We start from the raw sequence: 26,243 nt of genomic DNA, 5'->3' as shown, positions 1-26,243 counted from the left end.
TGGAGATCCACTGACAAGCACAGCCATTTAGCAGTACACTGTATCTGTAGGACCTCAGGTCTGCAGATGGTTATAGCGGAGATACAAAATCAGATAAGCAGAACTACATTTGTGAGACGGCATACTATTGTAAAGCAGTGGGAATGGCAGATATACTGAGGTCATCCAGTTTGTCATGTTTTTAGGTTCCAGTACTTGTTGGTCGTGTTTCCCGTACATTCCACAGAAATGCAACTTTTTCACATCAGTTGTAATTTTATACATAAGAATTAGAATTATTAAAAGTTGCATTAATCACAATACTTACATGAATAACAGGTCACCTAACTGTTTATAATGAAAAAGGTGCAGTAACACACCTATACGGTTGTTCAGTTCCACTCAGCTCTTCAGTGCACTGCACCACATGCCAAGGAACAACTCTGGCTGTCAGCTTGTGAACACAGTGGAGTGCTATAAAAGCTAAATAAGAAAGCCCAAAATGGAGCAAATATTTCGGTACGATCAGGTCATTCAGCTAATGTTGCTTTTTTTAAGTGCACCTCCATCCACCCGTCTTTATTCAGATTTTCAATTTGCACATTAAAAACATGGCGGATATGCTGGAAATGAAAACAGTCAATTACATATTTTAACTCGGCTGAGGTGGAAAAGTTTCTGTAGCGAATAAATGTCTTAAATAAAGTATGTCATAGCAACAGATTGGAGAATTAGTCTCACTAACCGGATGGAAATGTTTGTTGATTTGGCTATACTTAGATGAAAACTTGATTTACAAAGCGGTTCGCCATCGATTTTACAAGGCCATAATAAGTCAAACAGGTGAGAAAGGCTGCCTTCAAAAGGGGGTCATGTTTACCAAGTTCAAGAGAAGAGTCCAAATGAACGCTCATGTTTTGGGCATGCATAACTTTGGACCTCAGAATTTCTGAAAGCTCAGTTGTGACATGTTTGTGGACATATCCAGACATGGCAAAGGCCATCAGAGTTTATTTAATGATGGATGAAGGGTGAATATTCCCAAGGCTTCATCTTTTCCCTCTGCCATTATGACTTTGTATTTCCTAAATTACGTACCCGCCCGCTGGCCTAAATTATTAGCGTCTGTGGTCGTTGATACAAACGATTTCCCATCTCGTAACCATGAGCTTACAACTTCCATTTAAAAGCAGCATATTACTGTTAGGTGGGGCACCCTGGAGTTTTGCCCCATGTTCTGCCCAAAAAAAGTAATGACTGAAGCTGTAAATAAGCTATGGTGGAAAAAAACATGATTTGAACGTGTGGGAGCTGAACTGAAATTTGACAAACTATCAGTAGCTGAGATAGATGGACAGCCCACGTAGCTCATTATTTTCAGTCTTGTTAACATTGGCTTTTCTGCTCTTCCTGTCAGCACATAACACTGTTGTGAAGTTAGAAGATTTTTACAACTGTGATTTTCCAGATTTTGGGGTTTTATTGAAAATGGTCTCATATTTCTGCAAACAAAAGAAATACCATCAGATGAATTAAAGTGATGCTATCAGCAGGCAATGCACTGCTACAGTAGATTTATATTACACAGATGTTGTGCTGTCTTTTAAATTCAGTTGTTTTTATGGAATTGATGTTTCTCCCTGTGCTGTTTCTGCTGATAAAGTTTTCATTTCTTATTTTTCTTCTAATGGTATTGGCTCTTTTGGACTTTTACTGAAAAATGTATGCAAAGTTTTTTGTCAGTTAAAATCATGCTTTTAGTTAAAGTCCAAACTCTGACTCACAGTAGCCATTCGCTTAAGAGAGAGTGGTGGAATCTAAAATTAGCAGAGCTAGAAGTGCTATAAATATAAGTAATAAGCATTATCAACAGTGCTGCAATTGGGTCAGAGTTAAGCTTCCTGCTCTGCCAGTAAAATCAATGAGGAGGTGGGAGCTACTTCTATCCAGGGGCCTAAAGCTTTGTCCCCTACTATCCGAGTGAAGTGGACCTATTATGGCAGTTAACATTTAACGATTAAATGTGAACACTCTTTGTCAGTTGTTAAATGTCAAGCCCACCGTGGCTTCCCTTTTCTCCGCTTCCTTTGCTGCGACGAGAGAGGAGGGATGTGTTGGTAGCACCGGGCTGTCAACTAAGCCAGTGGGACAGAGATATCTGCACAGACACACACACACACACACACACACACACACACACACACACACACACACACACACACACACACACACACACACACACACACACACACACACACACACACACAGTGCACTCTGCACCCTCACCGCCACCAAGGCCACCTCCTCGAGACCTTTCATAAGTCCTGTAGCTCCAAATGGCAGGACTAATGGGATGGCAGGGCTGTTGGTTTTAGAGAGGGATGTCATGAGGAGAGTGGAGCAGAGAGCTCCGGCTGGCTCTCTAATATCAGAGGTAGACGGTGTGAAGTCCGATGGTGGAGGGGTGGAGGGAAGCCTTGTGATCACTGGCCCATGTTCCTGTTTCTCTCCTCTTTTTATCCCAGCACATCACCATATCGTCCATTTTTATACTTTTCCTCCTCTTCTCCACGCTCAGTCTCACTTTTTCATGTTTCCATTATTTTTCTGTGTCCCTCGTTCTTTACTTACGCCTCCTCCCGTTCCCCTCCCTCCTCCTCTGTGTTGTTGAGAGATACCAAGCCTTTAGGGTTTCCATTAAGTTGTGTTTGACTGTCTGTATCACAGTGACTGTCTGTGTCCACCATGATTTCTATATTGTACCATATCTGCTCAAGCAGTGGAAGGGTTTCCTGCTTTTAGGTGCTTTTTCTCATCTGGTGCATAAAGCCTTCACTTATGAATGATTTCTTTTTCTGAAATCAGACTTGCAAATTTAATTACAAAGCTCTAGTTACAACTAATGGGGGGCACAGTGGTGCAGTGGTTGGTACTGAGGAGGTTCTGGGTTCGATCCCGGCCTGTGGCCTCTCTAATAGGTGATTCTACAAATTGCCCTTCAGGGTGAATGAGTGAGTGAATGGTCTTTGTTTCTGTCTGTCTATAAGTGTCAGCCCTGTGATAGACTGGCGACCTGTCCAGGGTGCACCCTGCCTTCATCCAAAGTAAGCTGGGATAGGCTCCAGCCCTCCGGTGACCCTGTTCAGGATGAAGCGGATATAGATAATGGAAGTTACACATAATGCTGACAAAAGGAAGAAAACAAAAATTGTCATAGTGAAAGGAACAATTGCCAAATTAGATAAGAACAATTTAAAATGTCTTAATCGGTTATCACAGACCTTCAAGTGTGGGCAAAACTCACCTTTTTATGGTATGAAAAGGCGTGTCGTATGAACTAGTTTTTTGGTAAAGCATTTTCTTGCCTTAAGTAAAGTGTTGGACCATTATAACTGCAAGTTTTTCATATATTCTCTATTGGAGGGATGAACAGCCTTATTCTTTCCAAAGATATTCTCTCATTTGGTGTATCATTGATGACAGTGGAGCGTGTTGTTTAACGCATCACTCTAGCTTTTCTCATTGGTGTTCAAGAATGCTGCATCTTTATAATGGCCATGAATGGGCCCCAGCCTATTAGCAGACAACAACAATGATATTAGATGGATGCTAAATCCTGTATTACGCTTTTTGTTCAGCGCCAATATTTTCAGAATTCACTCTTTGAACAATTCTAAACTTGGCTACGGTAAAGGCTAAGGCAAAATTTAGATGACAGTAAATAAACTGTAGTTTCCTTAAATTTGCCGTCTGTCTGAACATTTTGCTTTAATGTGCCTCAAAGTGTCTATTTTTTTAGCGTGGTGCTTGGGAATCTCACCTCTGCAGGTTGAACAATTGTTCAGGCGAGCACTCCGATAACCTTGTTTGTTTGTTCGCTATTTTTGTCCACTTTCATTCCCTCACATAGATGTGTTTGGCAGAGCTCCACTCATCTCCTCTCTGAGCATGTCTTCACTATTCATAGAAATACATCAGATTGTGGCCAAATACACACACAAACCCCAAACCCCATCATGACTTGGCTGTTCAGTTGTTGGACAGAATGCAAATTCTTAGAGATCAATGTTCTGATGGTTTCCACGATACCACAGAGTCTGTGACTACAATCGATTCTGCAAATGCTTATTTAACCTTGGCAAGGGGTTCAAGGAGTTTTGTGGTCGGCTCCCTTCTCTTACCTCCCCTGTGTGCTGTATGTGGTGCTTGAAAGTGTGATGTGAAACAAAATGTCATGCCAAATGTCAGATTACTGACTCACTCGCGTGCCATCTGGATGTTATTATGCAACTCGCCAAGAAGGTATTCTCCGGAGATCACTTACTGTATTAGCAAAGGGAAATCTAATGTGAGTAATCCTCTCCCGGAGTTGAGGGTGACTGTATCCAGAAAGTATTTAAGACTGGTCCCACTGATGATAGAAATGCGCATATGGTTGATACAGCCATTAAAAGTGACTGATATCATCTAACAAACACAGCTGCGTCATCAACGTACTGACAGCAAATCCGCCGTTTAGCAATTTAGATAGGGACTCAGTTCAACCCAGCAATCTGGAGCACATGTCAATCACAAATAATCAAGCCACTGATTGATTAGACTGCACTGTCTTTGAATCTATTTTAAAATGCAAATTAAAGGAGATGAAGGCAATAACTAATGGACAGCAGTGCATCCTGGAGGTCTCGCCCTCTACTGTAAGCTCCCTTAATCATCGACAAACACAGGTTTGTGGGGCTACTTCCCAGTAACGCGGTGTGCAGATGGTTTGTGCGATGTCAGCTCAAGGAGGGTGACAGTTCGGTGGGGTGTTCCGAGCTGATAAGCAGCCTCATGGCCCTGAGAGTTTGGCGGTGCTAATTGTGCTGGGACTCTTTCTTGAACGCTCTTAATTGGTCCCCAGATTACGGTGGGATCATTCAACACGGCTGTCTGGGCTCTTAATGAGCTCCAGTGTTCTCCTTCTTCTCGGTGGGTCGTTCGGCCCGGCCCGTCTCTCTGGACCTCTCAGACCAAGCTTTTAGTAGAAATCACCAGATTGAGATAAAACTTTGAGGAAATCGCATTGTATTGGTCCATGTCTGGGTTCTCTAAATGGACTTTTAAGGGAAAGACGGGCGGCTGTACTGATTTTCAAGAACTATGACCCATGAATGATGAGCTCACTTGCGAGCGTGGCCTGTTCTGTTACAGTAAAGTCTGTATTCTGTAGTTGAAGAGAACAAATATAAGTCATAGGTTTAAGGATTATATACATTTTACTAGAAACATGTTGGGTACATGGATGGCAGATGGCCCCCACCTCTGGGCCTGGTTCTGTCAGATGTTTCTTCCTGTTAAAGGAGAGTTTTTCCTCCTAGTTTCTTACATGGGAATTGTTGAATTGTTGAGTTGTGTTAAATGCCCTGAAATAACCCGTTTTGTGATTTGCCGCGATTTGAAATGAATTACTGTGTACTGAAGAAACACATTGCACACAGTATACTGTATCATCTGTATTTAGACATGACTGCTGATGGACTGATGACATGTCCATTTTCACCAAATACATGCTTATTAGAATTGGACATATTTTCTGCCTTCTAGTCAGCTTTTATATTTATGCAATGATAATGTGGAAATAACAACTCATTCTACAAAAACTCAGCATTTATAATCAACTGTATTGAAATTGAGGAAATGTGATGCTGCCCAAATTTGTATTTTTAACACCATAATGAGGAAATGTTCATATTATTTGTTGCTGCAATATGTTCACTTGTGTTTTTTGTTTATTTTACTTCAGGAGGTACTCCTGGCAATTGAAGCATGACATTTTATAGTCATGTTTGGGTCACTCAAGCTCTTGGTTATGGTCATGGAAGGATTGTGGTCTTGGTTAAAAGTTGTCAACGGCAACACTGGCTTGAAGCACATGACTGAAATAAACGTGTTCATTTTCAACCAAAGCAGGTTTTTGTTATTATCTAAGATTTTTGCAAACCTATACCTACAAACAACATGAGGGCTACAGGATGGATTTAGATAGACATAATGATGATGTAATGTTCTGTTAGAAAGACTTCACTATGTTAAGTGCCCTGAGATAAAATTGAATTGACTTGAATTGAATTGAATTGAATTGAATTGAATTGAATTGAATTGAATTGAATTGAATTGAATTGAATTGAATTGAATTGAATTGAATTGAAGTGAATTGAATTGAATTGAGATGGATGCATTAGTGCATTTTGCAGCTATATATCCTATAACTTTCTGGAAATACAAAGTAAAGTAGTTGTGATTGTATATATACAGTATATATAGATATAGATAAATAGATTGATATAAATATATAGCTATAGGTAAATCTGCTCTTGTTACACCACAGATAGTTGCTAAACGGACATAAATTGATTCATATTACAATGTTGTTTATTTAATATATGAAGGGGAAATAGTCTCTGATGTGTGTGAATTTAGCCCCTCAAATGATCTCGTCTGTGAGTTACTGTTAAGCATTGATATGAAAAAAGAGAAAGCCAGTGGAGGAACACACAGAGACACATCCCATCTATCTATATAGCTCGAGCAAATATTGAAACCCATGATGTGAGAGTGTTGGGCCTCGCTCTCCTCCTTCACTTCTGTGACAGATGTAAATGGATGTTTCAGCAGTTGGCTCTAATGCATTTTTAAACAGGCACAGCAGCAGACAGCAAATGAACGCGTCACGACGGCAACACTCTACCACAGGGTCTCTGTCACAGGGTTTCTATCTATCGCTGTCACTTCCTCACACACAAACACACACACACACACACACACACACACACACACACACACACACACACACACACACACACACACACACACACACACACACACACACACACACACACACACACACTCACACACGTCCCTACACAATGCTGAGAATAGCTGTCATTCATCAGCTTTCTCAGTACAATGGGCTCAGTAAAGGTCCCATCTTTCAACTAAAGCACCTCCACAGTGCAGTGCCCAGCTGAGCACTGTACCACTGCATCACATTCTCCGTCATCTGCAAACACTCCATCACAGTAGGCTGGATAGATGTGAAACTGTTGTTTATTCCCTGAGTTGAAAATTGAAATGGCTCTGCTTACCTACATGGCAACACAAAGATTTACCACTGACTGGACCATTCTCGTACGTACAGAGAAACGAAAGAAGGGCACTTGCCAGAAGATGAGTACTGGTGTATGTGAACGTAGCTGAGAGAGCTTAAAGGACTGCAACTTCAAAAATGTAGGGGAGACAATACAAGCAAATGAAGAAAGACATTCACCACTTCGACACATGTTCATAATTAGGATGTGCAGCACAACTACAGAAGACACAAGCAAATGATCCAATATTCAAGTCATGCATAACACAATAGAATGGTTTAGGTGCTCCCTAAAACATGTCTGATTTGAAAACTGAGCTAGCAAAGTATATCTTTTAGATAAGATCGTCTTTTCTCACGTTCCAATCGCTAGCTTTTTTCAGAGCTTTTCAACTACATCTCAGTCTTAAGACTCTCCCCCTGGTCCCTTTAGCAGGACCATGCCAGTGTGTCTGACAGACATTCATTTTTAGAGGTTCCAGAGCATGGCACAGCCCCCTGGTACTAGTGAGACTAAAATGGATGTAACTTTTTTTGTGGTTCATTTCTGTTGCGTTCAATTTCAGAGAGTTGCCTTAGAACCGGTTCAATAACATCGATGCCATTATTTCGTTGTTATAAGGCCGTTATTGACTTTTAGAGCTACAGTTTCGAATATTGAATTGAATTTTTTTTCCCCAGGAGCCACAGAGCCAAATGCTGTTCACTTTGACCTTACAGTTGTGCAGCTCTTAATGAGATTCTTTTGTTTAAAAAAAAATGTATCATGCAAACAACAAGTGTGTTTTGTTTACAGCTATTATGTCATTTAAGGTGTTTTTAGACAATGCAATGGCAAAAATCTTGTAACTTTGTTGATAAAAGATAGAAGATAACATTTTGGTTTTAATCTGAGAGTCTGTACGATATCAGTTTGAGGTGTGTCAGATTCAGCTATGAATCTTAGCGCTACATAGACAAATGAATAACAGAGCAGAGAACCGTCATACGCTAACGTAATCCCTGTGTGCCGCACTAATGTTATGATAATGCAGCTGCGTAATGTTATCCTTTTGGCCAGAGTCATTGTTTAGTTTGTGTTTATGTAAAACACTAACCAGAGGAAGTTGTATTTAACGCATGACAACTTTTTGGTGGAAAGCTCTGGAAAAAGATACAAAGTGAACCTTGACTTAAGGCTGCTTTATTTGGAGGAAACAAAACATTTACGCATCATCACCTCATCAAGCCGATCACCTCTAGAGGAAGCAGAGCAACACGAAATAACAGAATTATTTGCTCACCTATGTGCACAATGTTCACTGTAATCAGTCTCAAATTAAAGAAATCTTTATTAAAGATTTAGGTTTAGATTAGGATTTAAATCCAATTTCAGCATTGCAGTATTTAAACTAAAAAGTTAACACTATAGACTTAGCATTTAGTAGCATCTGCCAAAAACCTTTCCTCCTGTTTTTTCTGCATACTGCCGATGTGATATAGAACTACGGAATGTGTTTCTCAACTAGGCTATTTGTGTTCAAATATTTGTGTTTTTTACAAAATACAATGTCACTTTTGTCAAAGTGAAGATGTTTCCAAGTCTCATTTATCTGCTGGTGGTTTATTGCATTGGAATGCATTGACCACTCTATATTTGATTTATCTTTTTTTAATGTCGATTCATGTAATCACAGTGCCTTCACTACAATTTCTAAAGAACACAAGTGTCTGCGTATTCCAGAACAGGATGTGATAAATATTGTGTGTCAACCCTCTTTTAAATACTTACATTTTTCTTCCTGAATGTTTTAAGGTCACCTCTGACTTTCTGGATGCTGTTTGATGTGAACATGTTTTGCGGGGTAACACTGAGGTCACAGTGGACTCCACTTAGACTCACTCATCCCACAATCTCTCTCATCTCGTTTTACGCCCAATGTGTTAATTTGAGAAAATTAAAGGGATATTTCACCCACTAAATACATTTACCAGCATTTGAAGAATGGTGATGTGGCAACCAGTCTTGTTTACACAATAAAAGTCAATTTAAAATGCACACATTTCTTTTCATAAAACGGTATTGTGTGAATTATATAAAAAGCATATCTCAAACTGCCACCAAAGGACAACATTGTCAGCATTTTTAGTGAGTTATCTCTTTAATTGTCACACTCACACTGCTAACAATCTGTATTTGAGCTGCTACGGAACGTTCCTTGTGGACACTCAAAGGATCTTTCATTGCTTTTGTCATTGCAGGTACCCATCAGCACAACTATAACCATGTGGCTCTAGGTAGCCCTACACGCACACCTAAGAATGGTAAGAAAAACTAGAGAGAAAGTGGAATATTTCACAGCTCAATTCAGTGTTTGAGAGGCAGTCTGGATCCAGACAGAATATAGTGCTTGACATGGATGTGTGAAAAAACCCTTGATTTGGTCCTCTTTTCAATTCGCCCCAAAGCGAATCCATTCTGTTATTGAAAATTAGACTTTTATGTTGAAGATTGAATCATAGAAGTGTCAAAACCCACAGTCATGAACATTTTTCTGTGAGCGGGATCAGGCCACAGTTGCTGTCCATCTCTTTTTTTTATTTTTTTTAAGAGAATACAATTGGCTGAGGATCAATTTAATGTTCTATCAAGGTCATCCAGTTCTGTGGTTGACGTACCGCGTGGAACCTGCAACGTTCCCTGCTGTTATCCTGAGTAACAAAAGTTATTACCATAACCTCATGCTGCCTCAGAGGAGCATCACCGTGAATCGGCTATTATTACTGATGTCAGTCAGCCGTTTGTTCACAATAGTTCTTATGAGGGAGTCAAGGCTGGCCTGGGGTCACAGACCGGCTGGTGTGAGTGGTGGTTGCGTAAGGATGCAACATGGAGGCTGGAGAGAGGAAAGACAGCAGAGATAAAAGGATAGAAAAGGAGGCCATAAGCTGAATATTCACTGCCTTCTGTACTTGTTAAATCACTCTGATCTTGCCATTTGATTTATATTCTGTTTGTTTTAAACACAAATATTAAAAAAATTACTTACTAGCTTTGAATTACTTGAACTACTTGAAATGCTGAAGCCATAAATGCTCTTTCTTTGTGGACTTAGTTGACCATGTGGTCCACACACACACACACACACACACACACACACACACACACACACACACACACATAGAAACACACTCACTCAGATAAGCAAGCCACATACTGGGAAGATATGCCTTGGAGATCTATGAGAAACATGAAAAATCCATTTCAACAACACATCTAACACAGAGACTTTGATCACAAGCTGCCTGAAATCCTTCAAATTTCAGCACACTGTGCATTTTCTAGATAAAACCCATTGCCAGACCCTCCTAGCGGTCTGCAACCTAAATAAGGAGATATCGCTCCATATCACACAGAAAATGAACAATTGTACACAGAAGTGTAGATCACATGCCTCCGGAAGTAAAAGCTGATTTCTTTTGAATAATGTTTTGAGGGGGGATTTTCTCTTCTTGTCATGATGAATATGGAGTGAGTTTGTGTACAGCAGGTTCTGTTTCTCTCACCATCAAACATGTCTCTGAAATATTTGTTTTTCATTTGGGTTTGGTAGCTCACCGGTCATTGAGACGTGGTAAGTCATACATACATACGTTTTATTTAGTGTGAACACTCATTCATTCCATTCTAACACACATTTGTGTACACGTACACCACGAACCAACCTCTACGTTTGTGTCTTCCTTTTTTCCACTAAAATTGGTGTGTTTTCAGACCTGATTTAAGTAGCAATCTTGCAAGTAGTATTTTTGCAGTGTTGTTTGATCCTGCTTTGATAAGAAAGTTTGTGGTTTCTAAAGTGGGGCTAAACAGTCCCAGAATTGTTTGGAGCCAAGAAAAGTATATGCAAGTCAACTGATGTGAACTGATAAGTTAAAGTATGATTTGTTTCAAAATATATTTTTCTTGTCAACAAATACCACAAATAGACCAAAACCAAATCAACAATGTATTATGCTACATTTGTAAAGGCTCCCAAAATTAAAGCTGCAACAGGGAAACTTGGGCCAATTTTATGCACCCTGACTTCATCAAGACGCTGTTCCCGATGGTTGGGGAAAACAATTACCAAGTCGAAGCTTTGCTGGTGGCAGTAAGAATGGGGATGTCATTTTCCCACATTGCCGGCCTGCCATGCAGCTACAATACATCCACAAAAGTAAAGACAGAAAAACAGCCACAAAAATGACAACAAGTGCAAATGGGATTTACACAACGGAGGATGTTGTGAATCGAGACTTAAAATAACTTTCAAATACCCTGATATATTTAAAGTTATATTGTAATATTGATTTTTTTTTTCCAGCTGTTAAAATGGATAATGCAACTAGTGACAACATAGGACAACCCTGTGTCCTTTTTAACCACCACATAGCACTCCGAGTGGCCTGCTTCGAAGACTGACAAAGTTGAAGTTGGGAGGCTGGAGTGCGGTCCCTGTAACACCTGGTCCACCACTTGGAACCTCAGTGGGGTGCCAGGCTTAATATCTGAAGGGATATGGACATGCATCTGCATTTGTAGAACAGCCAATTGAGACTCCCCTCTCTCTGAAACAAGCCATATATGCCTAAAGTCTCCATTACAGGCTAGATTTTCAAGAGCCAGAATACAGAGTCACAAGAAGGTAGAGGAATCTAGTTTTGTCCCAGACCTCTTAAATTACAGAATGCCACAATAACCTTTAGGTTATTGAAATTTGTTTACCTGTTGATGATCAAAGAATGTAATATTTGTTAGTACGATCAATTAATTGTTGACTTTGGCCTTTTGTTGGGATTTGTTGGCAAAAAGAAAAATATATAATATCAGCTCTTTTGTCCTGTAAAAATGGAAACTTTGCAACTATGTGACTATTTGAGCCAGGTCTGTGAGGTTGTGATGTCCATCGTGCTGAGGAAGTGCAATGTGATTGCTAACAGCATGCCACAGTCTGACTTGATTCTCCCCTTATTGATGCAGTGTGGCAGACAGTCCACTCACAAATTGTTCACATCCTTCCAACCCCCTCCCTGCAGCTCCCAGGACCCCCTGCAGTCGTCCGGCCCTGCTGCCACCCCTCCGTCCTATTCTCTCTCTCTTGAGATTCCACCTTTCCAACCTTCTATTTTTTTGGCCTACTTGTATTTCACTCTCCTGTTTGTCCCCTTCAGATTCTCCTTTTTTTCCCATCTCTTCTCCTCTTTCCTGTCCTTCTCTCTGTATTGCAGCAGTTGTCAAATCCTATTTTTATCTGTCCGTTGGAGGCTGGTCTAGAGCCGCACCCATGCCCAGTGCTCTGCACTGCGTGACAGACTCACAGCTCGCCGGGGAAAGCAAGCTGGAGAAAATGAGAGAGAGGGGAATACTGAATGGACAAGAAAGAATTAAGGAGTGAAGGAAAGTGGGTGGCAGCATGGTAGTACAGATAAGATTAACAGGGTGAGGAAGGCAGCGGTGAATGGGACAGACTGAGGATGTTTGTGTGCGTCCATGTGTGAGAAAGAGAGATAAAGAGAAAGACTAGAGTGAGAATAAAATACACCCCTTCCCCCTCCCGTGTGCCTTCCTGGCATCATATCAGGTCACATCAACAACAGCCAGTCCAGGCACTGCTCCCTGCCCTGTCCCAGATCACATCATGCGCTGTCACGTGCAGGGTCACTCTCCAGCACACATCTGTTGTTTGGCGTGTTGTCTTGTTTTTTTGCTTGTCTTATTTGGACCACCGTTTCCTCCCGTCAAACCACCACGTCACCTGTCAAGTCAGTCCCACACAAAACCCTCACTGAGTGCCTATACTCTCCCATCACTGCCACAAGCAAGTTGGAGTTTTAGATATGCAACCATTTCTCAAAGGCAGATTCTTAACTCATATCGGCTGAGTGGTTTTTCTTAAATAAGTTATTTAGAACTTAAATGGCAAGTGGTAAGAGAGAAGATGATAAGCACTGAGTCTTGGTGCTTGTGAAACTAACTGACTGTAAAAAAAAAAGCCAACAAACCAGGGCTGTAGAAGGATTTTTAAAATATTGATTGTAATCTCCTCAAGGCCCAACCAACAATAACATGTTTAATTATTTATTCACATTATATATTTTTATTTAACTGTCACATTACGTTCTCAATTTACATGGGTGGAGACTGCTCCTCTTGTGTGCTGCACTGTGACGTGCATGGAGCAGAGAACAGCTTTGTGAGTAAGTATCCCAAGTTTCATCACTTAATCAACTCCACCACCTGAGTGACACATGCTTTTGTGATTACTGGTCCGCTGGTCAGATATTTCAGTTCATTTTGAATTTGATGGCAGCAACATGTTTAAAAAAAGTTGTGACAAGGTCAACAAAAGACTGGAAAAGTTGTACAACGCTAAAAAATACCATCCGGTGGAACATCTCACAACTAATTAGGTTAATTGGCAACAGATCAGTAACATGATTGGGTGTAAAAAGAGCATGCCAGAAAGGTCTCTTAGTAGTGTAGTTGGGGAGGAGTTCACCACTCTGTGAAAGACTGTTTGGGCAAATAGTGCAACAATTCAGATCAATATTTCTCAATGTAAAATTGCAAAGAATTTGGGTATTTCAACATGTACGATAAATAATTGTATTCAGAGAATCCAGAGAAATCTCTGTATACAAGGGAAATCCTGAAAACCAATATCGGATGGCGAGGATACTTGGGCCGTCAGGCAGCACTGCATTAAAATTCCACAATTCTGGAGAACAAATCACAGCATGGGCTCAGGAACACTTCTGAAAACCTTTGTCTGTGAACACAGTTCATCTCTGCATGTAGAAATGCAGCTTAAAACTCTAAAAAGCAAAGAAGAAAACAACTATGTGGTTCTTCCGCAGCTTAAAACTTAAAAAATAAAAATAAAAATGAAAATGTCTCAGTTATTCGCAGGGGAAATACCAGGGCAACTATTAATATAAACAAGATACATTTTGTTGAAATAGACAAAGATTTGGATGAGTGAGATAACGGTACAAGTGTCAGAGTATGTTTTGGTCACAATATTGGTCATATTCATTTATGCACTGATTAAGCCACCCCTGTGTATCCTATCTACGACACACCATGGGGCCCACCAGCCAGAACAACCACTTCTCTAACTTATTGCATCACATGAAGCTTCCAACATTTACATATATTGAAATGTCATGATGACATAGTACAATATCCTGATAACTGACCCAATCTAGTGAAAAAACAAAACCAAGATCAGCTATTTAAATGTTTACGTGTATTTGTACAAAAGTAGATTTCTCCTTACAACCCCCAAATTCCCAGAGACAATATAAAGAGCATACCCCCAACGTCTACAGTCCTGGTAACAACAATAAATGAGTCACACCTCTCCCTGTTCAACTGAATTTACTTCTACAATAAAAGCTTCCAACCATGGATGATTACTTTATACTGATGAGATTATTTCAGAGATTTGTTTTGAGCACCTCTGCCTCCAGGAAGTATTTGCTTAACTAAAACTCCAGCGTATTATTTTTTCTTTACTTTAGCAGGTGGTCTTCTTTGATACTTACCTGGGGTCTCATTTTTGCCCGTTTTTTTTCTTAGGGGGTGGGGGGTAGGAGACGCCAGTCTGCCCATTATTTCCTCTTCCCTCTTCTGTGTCTGTACATGTACCTATGTGTCTCCAGAAAATCGGATAAGCGGCATCCTGACCTCGCAGACGGAGCCCTACGACCTGTCATTCTCACGCTCCTTCCAGAGCCTGTCACACCTGCCGCCTTCCTACGAGGCGGCCGTCAAAGCCGACCTCAACCGATTCTCATCCCTGAAGAAACTCAGTAGGTCTAAGTTCACCGCACCAATGCAAGAGTAGGCTCCCTGCCCTGATGTCCTGCATGATAAAAAAAAAAATACTGCATTAAGTCTGCTTTCCTGCCTCCCGACTGGGAATTATTGAGGGGCTGCCATACTGAGGACACCAAACCATAGAAAAAAGAAGTGACACTTTTTTGTGGAGATTTAGTAGCGCTTGAAACATCTGAGTGGATGGAAAGAGCTTTGAATCAAAATGAGAAAGTATCCATTCATCCGATCTCCACTTAAAGGCTCCAGCCACTCTTTCTCTTGGAGCGTATAAAGCGGCTACTTGTGCCTGGACCGGCTCGGTATCGATTCAGTGGTGCTACGGTGGATATCTGCTGCGTAACGAGGTCTCCTCTCATGATATTCTCTAAGTGGAATTACTGTAACCATTTAGGTGCCCTAAACATAATCCCCCCCCTCCCTCCTTACAAAAACCCCACTAAAACAAGCGTGAGCATTTAGAGAATACATTTTTTACATTCTGCTCACAACATAATCATAATAGCTTATGCAAACACCAGCTTGCTAACAACTAACTGACTGAAGATGTTTTCTGCTGTTAATATTATGCTACATGGTTTGAGAAAATTCTCCAGTATTTTAAGAATTAACAGTATTTAACGTACTTTCAAGTGATTCATCATCCGTTTGCTCTATTTTCTCGTCTCTGTGCCCTGAGACCTGTTGCCTTTGTGCACCTTCTCTGATTTTGTTACCGCGGGCACCATCATTTATCGGGTTATTTTGAACAAATATGCAGTAGGTATAATGGTCTAATGGTGCCTATTGTAGTTGTGCTTCATTTTAAATTTAAATAATTCATCATTATAATTATTATGATGATAATTAGACCCTTTTGGAGCCCCTTCCAGCACTTGGTGCTCTACACACAGTGCGTGATGCCCACGTACGTAGCAGCAGCTCTGACTGAAACACAAATATTCCCTAAGGCTTGTGTAATTTCATCATGACTGCCCCACTTCACTGCTGGCTTGCAGTCAAAGTGAACGATGACGATCTACAACTCATCCTGTCAAGGCTCCCTCTACACTGGCTCCCACTTGTAGCTGTCAGGCACCATTTCCAACTAAATGGTAAAATGGGTTTTCAGGATGCAGTGCTATTTACCGGTTCTCAGTTGTATTGGGAGAGAGAAAAAAAAAATCATTACTTTTTTTTCTCATTGAAGAACGCTTGTAAGAACTAATATACTAGTTTTTGATGGGCAGTAAAATAAAACCAAATGATTTAAATTGTCAGAGACAGAAGCCCCCCAAAATAGACAACGAGTTAAAATGGAAAATACCCTCAGGCAATGTCCTTCAGTCTCCCCAACTTTGTTTTTTGCTTCCAAAGCAAATTATTTGTTACAGAAAATAGCAAAAAGGCTCTTCTGTTTCTTTTTGTTGCTCAACCAGTGTCTGCACTGATAGATCATGCTGGATTGTGCTGGAGGGAAGATAGAGCAGCGTTTTCATTGTTCAGATAATAAAAGGGAAGAATGCTACTGCTTATTAATGCAAATTGGTATCAAACTGAAGAAAAAGCATTTAGCCCATTGCAGTGCAGGACAGTATCCATCAAGAGTTATTCATTCACTCTATGGTAATATGGTTGATGAGTTTGCATTGCCCTGCCCAGCGCTTGAAGACTATTATGCTTGAGAGAGGAACATCTTGTTTTTATTATCTCTCATAATGAATCGATTTGCAGCAAGCACCCGTGGCTCGCTGCTGAAGGGGATTTTGGTGGCGTGTGATCTGGACAGGCAGTGTGAACACTGCTGCACCCCATTATTGAACGAGACAGGCTCACGTGCAAAAGTCATCTACAAATTTTCGATAAGGTGGAGAAGTCTGCTCTCCATAATGTAAATGACTAGTGTTCACCTCTAACTTAATATGATGGGTAAACATTCATTCATAGATGTTCATTCTTCTAAATGTTTCCATATTTGAATGGTTTAAGTTGTCTGACAGTTTTTTGTAAATGTGCATCACTATTCAAAGACAATTCTTTATGCATGGGTTTGTGTTGTGTGGCATGAATTTTATGCTACATTCACTCTTACACTCTGTTGTCTCTGGAAATGTATTCTTGTATTTATGATCCTTTTCTGAATGCATGTTTTATTTATTTATTTCCTTTGGTTGCACACATGAATAAGAATCCAACATCCACTCAAGGATATTAAAACACTTGCTGTTCTCCGTGTTGACATGATTATGCAATAATACGATGCGTTTTCCAGCATGCGTATATGAGGTGCCTGCGTGCTTCCCACCATATCTATGTGATATGACGATGTTTGTTTGTAGACTTTCACATGACCTTTGGAAAGTTTGCCCTCACAGCCAGAGCTGCCTGTAGAATTCCAGATGAAGCCTGGATATGTGGATGTTATGTGCCTAGCATGTAATACGGTCTGACTGTGATCCTCTGCCTCTGTTTTCTATTCCCCTCCATGAGCTTGGAAAGGTGAAACACAGATGGGTCCGCCAACACCATTCTCTGCATTGTGTGCAATGTTCTCTGATTCCATTTTATCCGATTTCTCCCCTTGCATTCTAACACCTACCCGTGTTTTCTCTTTCTTTCGCTCCCTAAATCTCCTCCTCACTTCTTGCTTCTGTTTTTTTTTTATTTTTTATTTCCATCTCTTCTGCAGCAGATAAAGAAGTCGAAGACTACTACACTCGTAAGCGTCACCTGCCCGACCTGGCAGCAAGAAGCACTCTCCCCTTGCATGTTCTTAAAATAAGCCAAGACCAGGTGGGTACACAAGTGTTCAGTTTAAGTGTGCAGGTTTCAAAACGAGGTCACGCTCTTTGCAATTTTCAGCATCTATGAGGCAAAGCGTAAGTCTTATCTCTGAGTTTCCGGATTTGAATATGTTCGAAGCTATAACTGGTTTTTTTTCACCTCATTCTGCAGTAGTGGGTGGCAAAGCCTTTTACTGTTTTTACAGCTTGTGAATAAACTTACCTCATTCATCTTTTGCTCAACAGCACCGGGACCAGCCACAGCAGCTCCAGAGCCAACCCCCGCAGTCCTCCATGGCCCAGGCCCCTCCCCAGTCCCAGTCCTCACAGCAGCAGTCTCAGCAAAGGCAGAGGCCCCGTCGGGTCCAGAGGGCCATGTCCCAGGACCGCGTCCTGTCCCCGCAAAGGGCCCCAGAAGAGGATTACAGCATGTCTTCTAATGGTATGTCTCCGTACGGAGGACGGATCCTCTCAGACGAACAGCTCTTGTCTGCGGAGCGTCTTCGATCCCAGGAGCGTCTTCTTCCACAGGACCGCCACACCTCCCAAGATCGCCTGTACTCCAAGGACCGCATGTACTCCAAGGACCGACTCTTGTCCCAGGACCACCTCTACTCAAAAGACCGCCACTACTCACAAGACCGCCTCTATTCACAAGATCGCCTCTACTCACAAGACCGCCTCCTATCCCAGGATCCTCTGCTCTCGCCAGACAAGCTTGTGATGTCGTTGAAGCGCAGCATGGTCAGCAGCACCTCTGGTGGGTTTCGCGGCAGCGACAAGTCGATGTCGCGTGCCATCTCACACACAGACGTGTTCATACCAACCACGCCTCTTATGGATCGCTACAAGATGACCAAAATGCACTCCCATCCCAGTGCCTCTAACAATGGCGGCGGCGGCGGCGGTGGTGGCGGGGCAACGGGAGCAGGAGGAACCGGGCACTCCAATACTTTAGCCATGAACCAGACAGTGAATAAGAGGCAGGCGTTTGCCTCCAGACGGACTCACACTGTGGAACAGCTCCACTACATCCCACAGCACCACCAGCAGCAACAACAGCCACAGCACTACCGCACAGGCAGCAAGACCGAGGTGACTGTGTAACGATAGCCAGGGTCTACCTGAACTGCACAGAAAGAGGCACTTCTGTGTGCCAGAGTTTGGGGTTGATCAAGGTGTGTCGGTACACTGGCCTTCTTTTAGAGTGGGATTGTGGCGATTTCACATTCTTTGACTGAGGCTAAGTCAAAGATTCCAGGACCAAGAACATCCACTAGCTTACTTTGAGAGACCGGGAAACAAGCCACACTGTACACTGCATACACAGGCCCAGCTAGATCTGAAGCCAGAGAGGGTTGTGGATGGGGGAGGTGAAGTATTATCCAGCTAACTTGCCTACTATTTTTTCCACCGTCTTGATTATCCTATTCATCTACAGGCCACTGCCTCACTCTGTGTATGTTTTAGTGGGAAAACACTGATCGTGTCTGTTTAAGCCTTTATCAGCCCCCTTTGTTTAACAAATCTACTCTGTGACCTTTTCTGGCAAATCTTAAAGGGCTTTGCATGGTTAAACACAAGAACCAATTCCTGCGTGATTTCTGTTGTGCAACACAACTCCACTACAGGTGACGAGCTAGAATGAGCCTGTAATAACTTTATAAATATATAAATAAATGAATACAAAAAAACAATCATTTGTACGCCCTGTTCTACTCATATCTCTAAAGAATCTCAATGAGAGAAATTGAAATGGATGGTTTCAGCACTTCTATTTGGTGCCTCTGACTGATGTTCCATTTCTACAAATGAAGTGGTTTTGTGGGTTACAAGCACAATCAATAAAATAATATTCTGTTCTGTTTTTGATTTGATTTTTGACTTTGAATAGTGACGGCTAGCTTGTTTTGTTCTTAAAGCAATGGCAGGTTTTTCTTTTTGTTGCTTCCAGTAGACGATTGTAAATAAGCTATCCTAGAAGCAGTATTATGGAGAAGTCTGTACTGGATGGACTTTGTATTAGACTGTCTGTTTTCAATAGATTCTTAAAAAAACAACTATAAATCATCACTGTTTCGTGAGTTCAGAATAGAAACCCACTTAACCAAGTATTTGACAGGATAAATTAGTACTATACTGTGAGTGTCTTTGCAAAAATGTTTGTAGGACGAGAAGTGAATGAATGTGTTGTTGATAACAGATATACCACTGTTCATATTTGGATGTAGACTGTGTTCCATTGACATCAGAAGACTTTGAACATCATGGAAATGGATTATAATGCTTGTCAAAGTAGGGTCAAATAAACCATCCATATTTTTCTAAACATGCACCATTGTTCTTGGGAGATGTCTGTGTTGTGTATTTGCTTCAAAGATTTGATACACCACATTATCGCTGTGACTTTCTGCTCTAAAGTCGTATTTCTTGAAGCCGAGTGCTCGTCAAGTGAGGTGTGCAACGGAGGCACAAATAACCTCCGTGATTGAATTCAATTTCAGCATGTAGAGCCAAAGAAGGTGTTTTCCTGGGTAACATATATCTTGATTTCATCACTCTGAAATAAGGCTCAAGGTGATGAAGGACATATTTTACAAACCCTAGTGAGTCTGCAGCAGACACAGAAACAATAAACAGTCCTTAAAAGTAAATGGCAAAAGAGGTGCTCAGTGCCTTCCAAAATGACCTTAAAACTGCTTCGTTTCAAGTAAATGAAAGAAAACTATTAGTTAACAAGCTGACAAAAGTCAGCTACTTTCTTGTTGCCACTGATTGGTTATTTGCAGCTAAAAAATAATGTGTTTAAAGCGATTGTGCTACAAGTACATATCACATCTGCCATGTTTTTACTGCATGTAATCATTAGTTTCACAGCATTTTATAAACTATATATGAACCTGCTGAAAACAGAGTATATTAGGACAAGCAGAGCACTAAAGTGGGGCCTGCATCTGTGAAATGGAATTATCTGCTGCAAATATGTGTAACATCAGGTGTCTCACGCTCTGCTCATACAGATTTAAGTTTGCAGTTTGCTGGTGCAGCTCACTTCACATTTAGTTTCATATTCTGTATTTGCTTATTAAAGGGGAATTGGTTCTGTCAGCACAAGGCCTCAATGGTGCTCACATTCTTTAAGAGCATACTGATTAATTTTCTAATGTCAGTGAAATATGTTATACTGGATGTAGACCAGACAGCTGAACACTTTTTAATCAGTTTCGACTGGTTGTAATCTGTACACCTCGCTCCCCCTACCAAAGGTTTTTCAAAAAAGAAAACTACCAGGCATCCAAATCTCAGCTAGACGTCTCGACTTCCTTTGTCTTACAAATCTCACAGTCAGTGCCTGCAGGACATGCTCCTTTATCCACCCCAGCGTCTTAGTTGGCACTTTTTCAAGCAGTATATGAGTCACACCAACACAATTCAAGAAAAAGTAAATTTTTCTATAAAACTGAATCAGCGGGTAAATCAGAATGTGCCTTTTTGGGGATGCTCTTCTTTCCACTACCGTCTACTTATTACGACTTTACAAAGCAGATTTGAAAATCAAGCTAAGAGATGTCAACAAAATTAATATATAGGAATACCATTTTACCTAAAATCTGGTTTGACTGAAAAATGAAAGATTGTTAGATTGTCTCAACAGCATGTCAGGGATTGTGCTTTATGTAGTCAGGACATGAAAAGTCATGGACATGGGAGTTTCTACTACTGAGTTGCATTAAGGGAAACGTAGTATTTTGCAGCTGGAGCCATCGGGACGAAAAGGATTTTGTGGCTCTGCTGTTTTAACTTGGACCGTTCTCTTATAACTGGTCTCTCATAAGACTTTACATCTGGGACACCCTGCCTGCATGGCGGGTGCGTTACAGCTACCTGCTGTATACTGCTGCGGCTTGCTTGCGTGTCTTGGATGTGAAGACGGGATATCAGTAATTGGATGTTTGAGGATTGACAAGTGAAGAGTTGTAACCGAAAAGCAGTCACAAAATATTTGTTTCCCCTTTTTCAGAGCAGAACACACAGGCAGATGGAGAGATAGCGGGAGGGAAAGCGCAGCAGAAAAACACTGACCTTCACCTGTTAAATTAATGCCATATTATAATCAGAGCCTACACTGGGTTTCTGCTGTGACTCGATAGCACACGTGTAATCACTTTTCTTGTCTAGTTCTGCTGGGAACCACGCGTGACACACGGAAAACAAGGTGACTCGTGTTGTCAAGATGACGCGAGGCACGACTCGAGCGTGACAAAAACGTCTAACCTGTTAACACGGGTGTCAAAATGAAAATCAAGACATTCCTGCATGCACATGCATTCAGACAGTCTGTCCCAGGCCTTATGGAAGGGCGACACTGGAGCATCTGGAGCACCCTTAATCGATTTTTGAATAAAATGTGAAGTTACTACTTGCTGTGCTGCAGAATATAAATGAGGTTGTTTTAAGAAGCTTAAACAAACAACCAATGTTGTAATTTATCTAGTGTGGATACCTTCAAGATAGTTTCTTCTTTGTAGCCTCCACTTAAGAAGCTTGCACTATGTAAACAGCCGTTTTGTCTCTGCCCACTGAGGTGTAACAACCTATAAGATTATTTCTACCTCCGGAGCAGCTCTGTGTTAAAACATTTTTTGTGTAATTACCAGTCCAATTTTCCAACTGTAAAGGTTTGATTGTACAGCGGTGGCGGTCACACACCTTATCTGACAGTATGTCACAGCCCAGCCCATTTATTTAACTGACAGTTTAAGTATAATGTATGGCGTCTTTACCGGCCTGGGCTGTACTTCAACTTGACATCTGAATTAATATGGTTAATTTTAATACTGCTCAGTGCAATTTCAAACCTTCTTTAAATTCATGGGAATCGAACAACAGCAAACAAATGGTGCCTGCAATTCGCCTCCACAAAAACACAAGAAAAAAAATAAAAGGACAAGAAAAGCGCAGAATAAGTTTGGGTTTCCAATTTATAGTGATCCACCAGCCCATCAGCATTTAAATGAAAATATGAGACTGCAATCAAAAAGAATCTATGAATGGGAGAGCAGCTGAAGTGTGAGAGGTAAGATGGCAACTCAAGCGGAGGGAAGAACAGGAAACTGGCCGAGGACATGGTATTCCATAAAATAATCAGCAGCTTTCAAACTGTCTTTCCACATCTTACAGCACACATTTCCTCAACAATGTATTTCATTACCCGTCTGCTCTGCTTTTAATGCAAACGTGACCCAGGACCACAGGCCTTATATTGTTGCTTAAAAATTTAGTTTGCTTTCTCTGTACTTTTGCAGTCCCGGTGGTGCTGTCAGCACTGTCACAAAGATTGTCATGTCTGGATTTGAAATAGAAAGACATTTTCAGTTCAGACCCTCAGAAAGTTTCCCAGTGACATTCAGAGGATGTACTTCAGACATACAAAGAATACAAAACAAATGCCGCTAGTTCCATTCAGCATTTTATCTTCCTCATAGAAAGCTGTAACTGTAGTCGAGTTTGGTTAAAAAAGAGAAAACAAACAAAAAAAATATGTTTTTTTTGTTTTTCTCACTGGCCTTCAAACTCAAGTGGGATGAAAAAAAGGACAGGTCCAAAATCTTGTACAACAAAAATCCTTCTGGTGCCCTCGGAGATGAAAATAGACAGAAACACTTTGTGTGTTGTTCATTTTTTTCAGCTTTTGAATTCCAGCTGCTTTTGATACTTTCCAAAAGGTCAGGAGAACATGACAGTGGCCCGACCCTGCCAACCCATCCACCCTGTTGAGTAGACGTGCAGTACACTGTGGAGTGCAGTTCAGCTGGGTTATGTTCAAGTGCCTCATTTCTTAGGTCTCTTGAACAGGAATTTCAGGTACTTGTCACTCTTGACTTTTTCTTTTCTCCGACACTTCTACCTGTTGCACTTGAGAACGGCTGCCAGTAGAACTTTCCCTCCTGAGTGCAAAACACTCTAACAGTGTATTGTATAGTGCCAACTGATCTCAGCACCATCTGGGGCCCCATTTCAAAATCTCTGTTTTGCTTTATTGTCACCCAATCTTATGTAGAGCATTCTTTGCCAAGTTGCTCTTTTGAACATGTTTCGTTATACAGTCACAAAAACTACTGACTTAGAAGGTTGGTGCCATCTTTTAAATGATTAATCAACTAACTTCACTAATGGTTCAAAGTGCAACTCTAGAAACTCAGTGTGGTTAGTTTGAGATCCAATAAACTAAATACTGTTTTCCACATAACATCTGTGGTGGTTTAGAAACAGTGTATTCCATCCATTATCAATACCTGCTTTATCCTGAACATGGTCACGGGGGGCTGGAGCCTATCCCAGCTCACCTAGGGCGAAGGCAGGCTAGACCCTGGACAGGTTGCCAGTCCATCACAGGGCAGAAACAGTGTATTTAAACACAAATGCATTATCTTAGAGAATGCTGGGTAACTCCCCCAGTCCCCTTTGTACTCCTCCCCTGTCATTACCCAGCACGCCCCGTTCATCGTAACCTATAAGAATAAAGCAACCATGTTAGAAATTACTTTCATTTTTTGATAAAACATGTTGGAATATTTCAACAAAGACAAATTCAGATTTAAAACGGAGTCATCATCACTGTAATGGTCAAAAGTGGGTGCAGTTATCACTTTTTGCACAGCGGTTGGGGACTCCCTGATGGTTGGGGGCTCCCTGAGGGGTCCCTTTCATTTGAAACAGGTGAAACATAGGTAAGGCCACCTCTGCACAGGAAGTGGCACCCTTCAAAAATAATTTAATTTAATTCAAAGTGAGTCATTAGTTATTGACTTAATAGATGTTGAAAATGGATTAATTCAATTCAATTCAGCTTTATTTATACAGCGCCAAATCACAACATAGGTTATTTCATGGCACTTAACACATTAAAGTCCTTACAGCAAGACTTTACAATATTATACAGAGAAACCCAACAATTCAACAATTCCTACATAAGCTAGGAGGGAAAAAAAAACTCCTCTTTAAAGGAGAAAAACCTCCAACAGAGGGAAGAAAAACTCCCTCTTAACAGGAAGAAACCTCCGACAGAACCAGGCTCAGGGGTGGACGGCCATCTGCCTCGACCGGTTGGGGTGATAGGAGAGCAGAGAGAGAAAAGGAGCTGAGATAGAAGAGAAGAACTGTTGGTGGAGACGACAAGCGCAGGGCAGAGACATGCAGCTCCATGACGGGACATCTGCAAAAGAAAAAACAGAAACTACGCGAGCGAGGGAACTTAATGGAGACAACAGACAATAAGCAAAAACTCATTATCAGTTAGTGCGCCATTGATAACAGTGGAGATCAAGACTCTTTTTCATTCCTTTAATGTATATCACAGTGCTTATATAGTTCACACCAGCTTAGAGACCATTCATATCCCTCTCTGGTTCCACAGGAGAGGAGCCTGAAAACTAAAGGCTCTGCCTACTTCTACTTCTGGAAACTCTAGGAACCACAAGTAGACCAGCGTACTGAGAGCGAAGTGCTCTGCTAGGATTATATGGTTCTATAAGATCTCTAAGATATGATGGGACCTGGTCATGTCGGGCTTTGTAAGTCATCAAGAGAATTTAAAATTATATTCTTGATTTCACAGGAAGCCAGTGGAGAAGATAAAACATGCATGAATGAGTTTTTCTGCGTCACGCTGAGGAAGGATTTTCCTGATTTTATTAATATTATGTAAATGAAAGAAGGCAGTTCTGGAGATTTGCTTTACATGGTGTCTAAAGGACAAGTCCTCATCAAATATGACTCCAAGGTTCCTCACAGTTTTGCTGGAGGCCAAGACAACATCATCTAGAGTAACTAAGTGATTACAGAAAGAGTTTCTGAGGTGTTTAGGACCAAGTACAATAACTTCCATTTTGTCTGAATTTAGAAGCAGGAAGTTTTTGGATTAGAAACCATAATAAAATGTATTTTAATACTCAAGCATTAAAAATCACAATAAACTGATTCTAGCAAAATGTTAATGAAATAAAAATAGATAATAGAATACATAATGGTAAAATGTTGATGAATCAAGATTGAAATAAATAGATGCATAATGATGACAATAATATAAATATAAATACTGTAATTCTCATGTTTTTATTACAAGAAAATATACCCCCCCCCCCCCCCAAAAAAAAAAAAAAACATGAAATATTTGAAGCACTTTCATAGGCCCTGTGAAGCCTCTGATGTTTGGATGCATACTGCCAGAACAAACTCCCAACAAAGGAAGGCCACACAGAATGAAGCCAGAGAGTGAAAACCTGAAGACAAAAAAAGTCCTCAAAGCCCTAATTGCACCTCCTCATCACATTTATTGCTCTGAGAGCACGGAACTAACTGAGCGTCTCAACATGTTGATCAGCTCTGATCTTCTGGATTTTAGCCAGTGGAAGCTGTTTACAGAAAATCAACCTGAGACAGTTAAAGTGACGGGGACAAACACAGAATTTGAAAAGGTGATACAGAAGTGAGATATTATACTCATCACTGA

General features: G+C 40.9%; 1 protein-coding gene across 12 annotated transcripts in view; it reads left to right on the top strand.

The window, feature by feature from the left end:
* The window catches only part of shisa6 (shisa family member 6), a 69,320-nt gene extending 49,254 nt beyond the window's left edge, over nucleotides 1–20,066 (top strand). For 2 of the 12 annotated variants that reach the window (XM_069156241.1, XM_069156245.1), the window contains 6 exons: nucleotides 9,350–9,412; nucleotides 10,702–10,722; nucleotides 13,271–13,327; nucleotides 14,795–14,944; nucleotides 17,638–17,741; nucleotides 17,978–20,066. In XM_069156241.1, coding sequence (XP_069012342.1) covers nucleotides 9,350–9,412; nucleotides 10,702–10,722; nucleotides 13,271–13,327; nucleotides 14,795–14,944; nucleotides 17,638–17,741; nucleotides 17,978–18,838 — 1,256 coding nt within the window. In that variant the 3' untranslated portion in view covers nucleotides 18,839–20,066. The remainder of the gene's footprint in view (nucleotides 1–9,349; nucleotides 9,413–10,701; nucleotides 10,723–13,270; nucleotides 13,328–14,794; nucleotides 14,945–17,637; nucleotides 17,742–17,977) is intronic. The other 10 variants (XM_069156250.1, XM_069156249.1, XM_069156254.1 and 7 more) reach the window with 7 other exon arrangements.
* The last annotated feature ends 6,177 nt before the right edge of the window (nucleotides 20,067–26,243 follow it).

This window comes from Embiotoca jacksoni, unplaced genomic scaffold (genome assembly GCF_022577435.1).
Source record: "Embiotoca jacksoni isolate LCO1_2020_lvr unplaced genomic scaffold, fEmbJac1.0.p SCAF_20, whole genome shotgun sequence".
In the NCBI taxonomy this organism is placed as follows: Eukaryota; Metazoa; Chordata; class Actinopteri; family Embiotocidae; genus Embiotoca; species Embiotoca jacksoni.
Note: the sequence above shows the minus strand (reverse complement) of the source record. Positions and strands in the feature narration are given on the sequence as shown.